The sequence below is a fragment of the Triticum aestivum genome, chromosome 1A (genome assembly GCF_018294505.1).
Source record: "Triticum aestivum cultivar Chinese Spring chromosome 1A, IWGSC CS RefSeq v2.1, whole genome shotgun sequence".
Lineage (NCBI taxonomy): Eukaryota > Viridiplantae > Streptophyta > Magnoliopsida > Poales > Poaceae > Triticum > Triticum aestivum.
In genome coordinates, this window is record NC_057794.1 from 404,671,283 (window position 1) to 404,680,728 (window position 9,446).

At 49.2% G+C, this 9,446-nt stretch overlaps 2 protein-coding genes across 2 annotated transcripts; one reads left to right on the forward strand and one right to left on the reverse strand.

The window, feature by feature from the left end:
• The first annotated feature begins 595 nt into the window (after nt 1-595).
• On the forward strand, nt 596-4,373 carry LOC123053236 (UDP-glucuronic acid decarboxylase 2). Its single transcript, XM_044476687.1, has 6 exons — nt 596-1,368; nt 2,207-2,354; nt 3,276-3,355; nt 3,476-3,559; nt 3,657-3,731; nt 3,813-4,373. The coding sequence occupies exons 1-6, from the start codon at nt 739-741 to the stop codon at nt 4,125-4,127; spliced, it is 1,332 nt and encodes a 443-aa protein (XP_044332622.1). The 5' UTR covers nt 596-738; the 3' UTR covers nt 4,128-4,373.
• Nucleotides 4,374-4,519: 146 nt separating this feature from the next.
• LOC123053244 (caffeoylshikimate esterase) lies at nt 4,520-9,179 on the reverse strand. Its single transcript, XM_044476699.1, has 6 exons — nt 8,876-9,179; nt 8,629-8,722; nt 8,430-8,462; nt 5,543-5,689; nt 5,302-5,432; nt 4,520-5,191 (listed from the first exon to the last, which is right to left on the reverse strand). Exons 1-6 carry the CDS (start codon nt 8,894-8,896, stop codon nt 4,589-4,591), a joined length of 1,029 nt encoding a protein of 342 aa, XP_044332634.1. The 5' UTR covers nt 8,897-9,179; the 3' UTR covers nt 4,520-4,588.
• Nucleotides 9,180-9,446: the final 267 nt, after the last annotated feature.

The following is a 9,446-nucleotide window of genomic DNA, read 5'->3' on the forward strand; positions in this document are numbered from 1 at the left end:
GCACATTTATCATCTAATTAAAAATGATAAATGATTAACTTTGTTCTAAACTTAGACTTGGTACGCCCCAAGTATGTCAGTAAATTATATGACATTAAAAACAGTCCCTCTATGAGACCATGGTATGGTGGTAATTTCTGAGTATCTAAAAAACCCTATTGTATATTGTATATCTAAAGAAACGGATGAAGTACTATAGTGGTTTTCATCATACGAAAAAAGTACTTCTTCCATCTCATAATATAAGAACGTTTTTAATATTACTATAATGACGAAAACGTTCTTATATTATGGGACAGAGGGAGTAATAGAAAGGTTTTTGAAACTAATGGTTTTATTACTACCTTTAAAAAACACAGGTTAATTTCGTAGAAGCGGTCGGCAGGCCAGGCCAGCTAGCCGCCGACTGAGGCCCTGGCGATCAGGCCACACACGGCCGCCGCACCACCACCCAATCTCGCCGGCCTGCCCGTAGTCAAACCCCGCACCGCACCGCACCGCACCGTCGATCTCGATCGCGTCCAACGGGTCGGGTCCCACGAGAACCAGACCACGCGGCGCCTCCCACCCAGGCCGCAGCATAAATACCTCCCTCTCCCACCTCTGACACGCACCTCACCCCGCGCCCTTACCGACACAAACCTGCGGCGAGGTCCCTGCCCGCGCTTCCTCTTACACGGGGGGCCCTACACTTCTCCGGCCACGCCACCGGGTCCTTCTTGCCTCGGCCCGCCGGAGATGGCGTCCGAGCTCACGTACCGCGGCGGGGCGGCGTCCCCGTCCGCGGGCGCCGCCGGGGCCGCCGGCGAGTACTCGTCCGCGAAGCCCGCCTGCTCCAAGCCGCTCGCGTGGCTGCCCCGCGCCGCCCGCTACGCCGCGGCCGAGCACCGCCCGCTCTTCGCCCTCGTCGGCATGCTCGTCGCCGCCGCCATCTTCTGCCTCGCTGCCCCCTCCGGCTCCGGCCCGGCCGCCACGCCCTACTCCTCCGGACGCGCCGCCGCCGTCTCCGGCGCGCTCACCCGCTTCTCCGTCGACCCCGCCGCGCGCAACCCCGGCCGCCAGTTCGTGGCCGGAAAGGTGCCCCTCGGGCTCAAGCGCAAGGGGCTCCGCGTCCTCGTCACCGGCGGCGCCGGCTTCGTGGGCAGCCACCTGGTGGACCGCCTGGTGGCGCGCGGCGACAGCGTGATCGTGGTGGACAACCTCTTCACGGGCCGCAAGGAGAACGTGATGCACCACTTCGGCAACCCCAACTTCGAGATGATCCGCCACGACGTCGTCGAGCCCATCCTCCTCGAGGTCGACCAGATCTACCATCTCGCCTGCCCCGCATCCCCCGTCCACTACAAGTACAACCCCGTCAAGACAATCATATCCTTTCTTCTTCTAATTCATTCAAAGCTCAACTGCTTGGATCTCGATGCTTTGACTTTTCCTGCCTTCTCGCGATCGCTAATTTTTATTTCCTTGCATTTTACTGGGTGGGAGATATTTGCGGTACAAGGGTCCTGTTCTTTTGCGCAGCCCTGCCGCTTGCTGCACATCTGGGTAAATCCCGTGCTCATTTCTGGATTGGGAATCTGCGATTGCAAGGGGGATTTCTGGGTGCGTGGAGCTCGGGATTTGCGCCACGTTTCGCGTCAATTTTGGAGCTTTCTGCGCGATACAGAGCTTGATCCAAGTTACCGTTTCCACCACAAAAATTACTCTGTTTTGCAGCATGCGAATGCGTCGCCTAGCGTTTAGTTCAATCAAACGTTGGGTTAGTAGAATCTGCCAATCTTGATAGGGAACAAGCATGGCCTCTGCATCACATGATGCACACAGGCATAGCAAAAGTCGATTCTATCATCAGATTTTCTAGATGTGGCATCTCTAGACCAGTTTATTTTACTTCATGATCCAGTAATTGGAGGAGAGAAAAAGGCAAAAGCAAAAGCAAACTCGCATTGTGCTTGGATCTGGTTGAGCTGTAGGGCTAGCTTAACTCTGACATAAAGACAGTACAGCTAAACCGTGAGATCCAAGTGGGGGCTGTCCCTTTTTCCGCTAAGCAACTTTGCTTACTGTTCACTTCACATGACCTTCCTGTTGCGTGCTTTTGCAACAACCTTTTGGAGGTTTTAGTCCAACAACCAAGTTATTATGATGCAATATTGCGTGTTCCTTTGGGAATGCTATGTGTGATCCTTGACCTTCGAGATGGCACAAGACCAATGTGGTTGGTACGCTCAACATGCTTGGACTGGCCAAGCGGATCGGCGCCAGGTTCCTCCTCACCAGCACCAGTGAGGTCTACGGTGATCCCCTCCAGCACCCTCAGGTGGAGACCTACTGGGGCAATGTCAACCCCATCGGTAAGAACTCTCCTCAATCCTCATATTCCTCCAGCTCATTCTTAAGTGTGATCGTGTTAGGTGTCTCATTACTGTACCAGATCTATCATGATGATTTTGCTTATTGTTACACGAGGTTAGCGGGAAAAAGTAGATCCAAGTTGGATCATGCATAGTAGAAGTTGCCCAGTCTTTGCGTGGTAGGGACTGTTGGTACCAAACCAATGATGTTTCTGGTCTTCTGGACTCACGTTCATTACGTTTCACACTTCCGTATGATATTGGGGGTAGGTATGCTGAGCATGGATTTGGGGTTGTCCTAGTTTTACTCAGAGTAGTTTTGGAAGTAGTTTCGAGTGATTTTGATTGTGGGGGTGGATTGAGAATAAAAAATAAAACATATTGCCAGTTGGGTTATATCTACTACCAGTAGTAGTATTACAGAAGAAGGAAGCACAAGGAGAGCAGTGATGAGGTTTTCAAAATAGAAATGTTCTTGAGCTGAAGGCTACTGTTATAACCAGAAATCCTCGTTTACTCAATTTGGGGAAAGGGGTGTTGGAATCTTACTAGCTGGAGATGCCGCCCGTGGAATCTAGATGGGGGGTGGCCTCCTGCGTGGTTTGATTCTTTCTGCTGGAAAGGGACAATTCTGGTAGGTGAAATGTGCCACATGGTGGATCTTGATCCCTTCTTAGTGAAGGAAGAAGGTGGGGCAAAACTATGCTTGCGCTTGACCAAACATCCACCAACCAAGACACTTAAAACAATTAAGAGAACGCGCATAAAAGGAGGGGAGTTTGTTGGGCTAGATAGCTACAGCTAGTCGTCGCTCCATTTTCTATGAGTGCATTTGTCATGTACTGTTTGAATTCGTTACATATAGAACGTATTACTCATTCTCCACTGATGTGTATGTATGTATGTTTCTCTGGACAACAGGTGTCAGGAGTTGCTACGATGAGGGCAAGCGTACAGCTGAAACCTTGACCATGGACTACCACCGTGGTGCCAACCTTGAGGTATTTGTCATTTGTGCTATACTAATATATTGTTGCAAGCACTGAAATTTCCATTCCATCCCTAAGAAAATAGGTCTGTATGTGTAGTGATTGGTGTATTTTGTTGTATTCACTATTCAGGTTAGGATTGCTCGGATCTTCAACACCTATGGCCCACGCATGTGCATTGACGATGGCCGTGTTGTCAGCAACTTTGTTGCTCAGGTAAACATACATACACTGCTGTGCTCTGCTAGTTTTAAAACTGTAAGCTTCCTTTTATTCTCACAAGTAACATCCAAATGCTGTAACATGGTGGCAGGCGCTAAGGAAGGAGCCTTTGACGGTTTACGGCGATGGCAAGCAGACCAGGAGTTTCCAATACGTTTCTGATTTGGTAGGTCATCTCTAACCATGAGTGAACAATAATTATGGCAATGCTATCTGGAATGCGCTTTCTAAAATAGCCGTCTTCCAGGTTGAGGGGTTGATGAGGCTGATGGAAGGTGACCACATAGGGCCATTCAACTTGGGTAACCCTGGTGAGTTCACCATGCTGGAGCTGGCCAAGGTTGTCCAGGACACCATCGACCCGAATGCACGGATCGAGTTCCGTGAGAACACCCAGGACGACCCGCACAAGCGCAAGCCAGACATCACCAAGGCCAAGGAGCAGCTCGGGTGGGAGCCGAAGATCGCCCTCCGTGACGGTCTTCCCCTCATGGTCACTGACTTCCGCAAGCGGATCTTCGGCGACCAAGATAGCGCCACCACCGCCACCGAAGGCCAGTAAAGAGTAGACCGGAGTACTATACTTTGAAATTTTGGTGGCCTGCTTCTAGCTTGCTTCTTGGTTAATCCCCCCACTGACAGAGCTATGGCCACGTAGTCGTCGTCGAGAGTTTTACTGCTAAATACCTTGGTTGTTGATGTAATGTTATTCATTTTTGTCTGTCGCCTTCTCCGCCAGTCTCAGCTATACGGACAGATATCCCAGTTGGATTGTTGGATATATATAAATCAAATCTGGATCTTCTAATTCTTTGTTGAGAAGATAGCATTATATGGTATAAATTACATGTTGTTTCAGAATGTGGATCTTCCCAGATGCTTCAGGAAGCCAATCTCTGTCTAGAACACAAGAAACTTCAGAGTGGAGCAAAACTTTATTCAGTTTACTGAGCATTGGTGCAGCACAGTATTTACATGCTTTCATCTGCTGCTTCTCTTTTCCTTGCACAAACAGTTCCATGTTTACATTCTACATTGCCCGCAGAGGAAGCCACCTCGCCGCCGAGGTATCGACACCGGGCTGTCCATGCCGCTGCCGCCGGAAACCGGCCGCCGTTGGTACCTTGCAGGCTCCGACGGGGCACTTCCTACCCGGCCGCCGTGTTCAGGTTTGCGATGATGGCTGCGCTTGTTGAGCCAGGCGACGATGTCGGCAAAGACCAGCTCCACATTGTCGTCGGGCTCGCCGGCGGTGAGGCCGTGCCACATCCCGGGGTAGAGCTTGATGGTCTTGTCGGCGCTGGCGGCCCGGTCGTAGAGCGCGCGGCTGACCTCCGGGTCGGTGACGGTGTCGGCCTCGCCGTGCAGGATGAAGAAGGGCATGCTCACCTCGGCGAGGCTGTCCTCGACGTCCATGCTGGTCCTGAGCAGCTCCAGCGCCGTCTTGAGCCGCGGCTTGTCCTGGTAGATGAGCTTGTTCCTCCTGATGTGCTCGCGCTTGAGGGGGTCCTTGAAGGCGGAGTCGATCACGTCCTTGGTGGGCACGATCTTCCAGGTCGGGATGAGCTCCTCCACCTGCGTCAGCAGGGTCACCACCACCGGATGCGGCTTCACCTTCTCCGATATCTGCACCACCACCATGCCATCAAAACAACAACCTACACATGAGCTAGCAGGCAGAGGCAGGCATTGCAGTAGAAGTTCATCAACATGGCAGGAGAAGTTGATGGCAGCACCTTGCACATGGGCGCCACGAGGACGGCGCCGTCCCAGAAGGCCGGGTCCCTCCTGTGCAGCAGCAGGGCGACGGCGCCGCCCATGGACTCGCCGTACAGGAACCGGCTCTTGCTCCGGTACTCCTCCATGTCTGCGCACGGAGACAGAATGCAGCGTCTGGTTCAGTCGTCCGTTTGATGATCGACCAAACTGCAGACATGTTCGTATGGAAACCAAGCAGAATTGTAAGGTGATTTCTACCGCAGATGGACTTGAAGAAGCGGTCGCAGTCGGCGACGAGGCGGTCAAACTTCTGGATGTAGCATCTGGCGCCCATGGACTTGCCGTGGCCTTCGTAGTCGATGCCGAACACGCCGTACCCCGCCGCGGCCAACTTGAACCCGCACGCTGTCAGGAAACAGTAACAATCACTTACAACTCCGTACCCAATTACAATCAGTTACAGCTCGCGAGACAACGGGGGTTAGCTGCGTCATCATATATATACAGGATGAAATACTGTTGCCTACGATCACGACGATAGTGATATAGATGAAATTGACAGATGGAAATGGAAGAGAGAAAGGACCACGTCTGCAACCATAAACAAAATGCCTGTTTATCCAAGTGGTCAGAGTCACAACTCACAAGCAATGGTTCGTCACTTGGATCGTAGCTGCTGGTCAAAACTGCAATTTCCTTCCTTCTGAGCATGGGATCGATGGGAGCATAATAGGTTTCTGACTTCTGACCAAGTATTTGTGATGTATGCAAACTGTATCCAACACACCTGTCACACCATCTTTTAGTGACAAGGTGCATGAAAGATGGGCCAACACGCACACTCGTCCATATCCAATCCAAATATGATGACCTTCCTACTGTTTCTTCGTTTGTCAAGTCAAACTAATTTTGGATACCCATGTACCCTGAGTAGAACGGGTTTCCAAAAGATGGATTTCTGAATAAATGGAACATACAACATCTCCTGCTGAGTGCTGACTGACGATCACCACTCTATTATTGCTTTCGGGCACTATCTTAAAAGATACTAAGCTCCATAAAAATGAAGCTCTAGGGAGCTCTCTCATTGAATCGGGGCTGGGCCGGGTGCCATGTGGGACCTCGTTTTCATATGGTGTTTTGCCTTTAAACGCCGCTTTCTTCTGCCATAATGGGAGTGCCTTCTGTTGCTCTGCATCGCCTTCATTCTGCTGACTGACAAAGTAAACCCTCTATGCCAAATGTTGTTGAGGAGGGCCAATTAACCTTCCGAGGCAACAAACAATCTATGTGCGGCACGCCACTATCACTTCGAATGTAAAGGTTACATCGCCTTTTATGTCGGAATTATCAAATGAACATATCACGTGATGGAACTTGCAAATTGTGCTGCCATCATCTTCCCTCCCTATCAAAACAGGGGAAATTAATAGGAGAAAAACTCCTTCACTACACGAATGGGAAGAGGCGACACATAGAGGCAAACACACTATGCACAACGAGTCAATCTTTGGCAGAAAAGCTGGGTGGGCAAGGCGCACAACTGCACGCGTTGCTCGGTTTGCAAAACAATTGGCGGAGAATTTTCCCGACCTCTGCACCAACTAGAGTTTAATTGTGAGTATCGGTATTTTAGTCTTGTGGGCAAAGAAGTGCACACACTCATTCGCTAACGTGGCATATAAATAAGGAATAAAAACCATGTGTGGGTCAATTGGTTCATTGAAATCAAACCGGGTGGATAGGCCGCACAACCATAGACCCAACCACTGACCTTTGGTTTGTTTGAATCAAACTCTCCAAGCGAAACGCTACCAAAAGTGGGCTGGTTAGTTAACCTTCTACGGCAACCAACAATCTTGAATGCAGCTCACCAATATCACTCACGAATATAAGGTTGCAATCACCTTTTATGCTGGAATTATCAAACGAATATGTCGCGTGGTGGAACCTTTAGGAGGGTGTTGCCATCATCGTCTTCTCTCTTTATCAAAAGCAGCTCTCACTCGCAGCCGAACAAAAGGATCCCACCAATACAAGTGAGAAGAGTGTTATTAACTGCCACCTATATTGTGTTTAACTATCTCTCTGTGAAAAGATCAAATGAGAGAAAGAATAGATGGTGATGCGGTTCTTTGTGGGTGGTAAGTAATTGATCTGAATCCGAGACTACCCTACAATGAGCAAAATACTTCTTCCATATGTCAACTCCTTTTCTGTAGTAGCAACGTTTTCAAGACGATTTTCAGGCATGTACCCTCGACAATTAGTTCTGAAATTACGGATATACTGGATCGAATAAGACCATTGTCAGTATATATAGCAGCATCTGCTGCTGAAAGCTGTCCAATTCATGAAGTCACGGTATCTATCACCAGCCAGTAGTTGTAGTTCCCTATCAGCATCTGCAACCTATTCCTTAAAGTACACGGCAATTAATGGTCTCTGGCCACTAATTTGCTTACATAAAATTCTCCTCTACCATCTTTCCCTAAACTGCAATGCAATGTGATGTTTTTGGAGAAAACACAAAGCTTCCATTTCGATCCATTTATATAGAGAGAAATATTTAAAATTCTTTTACGATCAGCAACGCTTGATGCGTCGAAAGAACTTGTGATACTATGCGACTCACAGGGATCTTTCTATGTTAAGGTGTACTTTAATGATCGAAACGCTCTTATATTTCTTCACGGAGGGAGTAGCTGTTAAATCTTACTGGAGGACATGATCAAATTAGGCCAGAGAATGCTCCTGGCATCACCAAAAAGGAAATAAGAAGGCTCGTAGCCTCCCATGCTACTCCCATGCTCCTATTAACAACCAGGCTGAGGCTGACGCATGCATCTAGATTCTAGAAGGATCAATGGCGCTAACATATATGAAGCCTAGATCCGCAGTGCATGCATGTGAAGTCATGGATGATGTAAGAACAAAGATACATGAATTCAATATATATAGGCCCATAAAGATACGACCGCACACCGAAAATAATTCGTGAAACATTATCTCTTGTATTAGAAGGGCTTCCAATTCCATACCCCTCATCATGTTTCTGAATTTTCTCTGAAACTGTCTCTAAAAACAATAGAGGAAATAAACGAGATTGGTAGCAAGAAGCACGAAGATTAAGCAGCATTAGTACCTCTCATGAAGACGCTGCATTCCATGCCATATCCTGAAGCAAATGAACGCACATACAAGAAAAAAGAGAGGAGAGAGTCAATGTGGTATGATATGATTGATGAAGCCACCAGAATTAGGCATAGCTACTGTTGAAGTTAGAAATGCGCAAAGCTTCGGCAGCGGTCGATTCGCAAATTAAGCAAACGAGCAGTACGTACCATGGCAAAGGAAGACGAGCGCCTTGGGCGAGGAAGAAGCGGGCAGCCAGCCGCATGTGAAGAGCTGCACCCCCCTCGGATTCCTCACGTATTCCTGCAGGATCAGCCGAGAAACCATCAAACGCATCATGATGAACATGATCAAGATCCAACCACTCGCGCATGCACCGTCGCTGGCCGTGCGTGCTTGCAACCGAGAGATCAAGCATGTCGGCATGCATGTGCAGATGGAGTTGCTTCTGCTCACCTCATGGTATTGCACGTCCATCTTCCTGGTTATCTGATCCCTTGAGCGCTCAGGAACTAAGCGGGGATCAAATTAACGCGAGTGTTGCGATCGCGGGGACTCGATTGAAGAAGCAGCAGTAGATGGGCAGACGGGGAGGGAAAGGGGGCTAGAGAGAGATAAGAGGAGCTTTGGTCAGATGAGGGGAGTGGGAGGAGGAGAGGGAGGGGAGAAGGCGGCAGGCGTGTCGAGGAGGGGGAACACGTGCCCAGCAAACGTCTGCATTTCTGCATTGGAAGTGGGAAGGAAGGTGGAGGTTGGTGACCCGGATTCTCTGCGGCCCGGAGCCGTCTGGGGGAACAGCCCGTAAATGGTTGTCGTGGTGGACTGGTCAAGGTCAGGGGATTCTGATAACTAGAAAAACATACGGGGTCACATTAATATTAATATTCTCATACATATCAAGTTACATTGGCAACCTTTTTTACCATTAAATCCTCACTCACATTCTCTTCCTCACTCTCCCCCCTCTCTCTAACACACACACACACATATTCATTTTATTGGGTACGGGACCATAATCCATCTATTT

Bases quoted from the DNA above. Each gene is read 5' to 3' on its own strand.
- LOC123053244 (XM_044476699.1), bottom strand. From the start codon at position 8,896: ATGGACGTGCAATACCATGAG. The intron at 8,723-8,875 runs GTGAGCAGAAGC...CTGATCCTGCAG, and splicing joins TGGACGTGCAATACCATGAG to GAATACGTGAGGAATCCGAG. The intron at 8,463-8,628 runs GTACGTACTGCT...CATTTGCTTCAG, and splicing joins GCTCGTCTTCCTTTGCCATG to GATATGGCATGGAATGCAGC.
- LOC123053236 (XM_044476687.1), top strand. From the start codon at position 739: ATGGCGTCCGAGCTCACGTACCGCGGCGGGGCGGCGTCCCCGTCCGCG. The intron at 1,369-2,206 runs ATATCCTTTCTT...TCGAGATGGCAC, and splicing joins ACAACCCCGTCAAGACAATC to AAGACCAATGTGGTTGGTAC. The intron at 3,560-3,656 runs GTAAACATACAT...ACATGGTGGCAG, and splicing joins TCAGCAACTTTGTTGCTCAG to GCGCTAAGGAAGGAGCCTTT.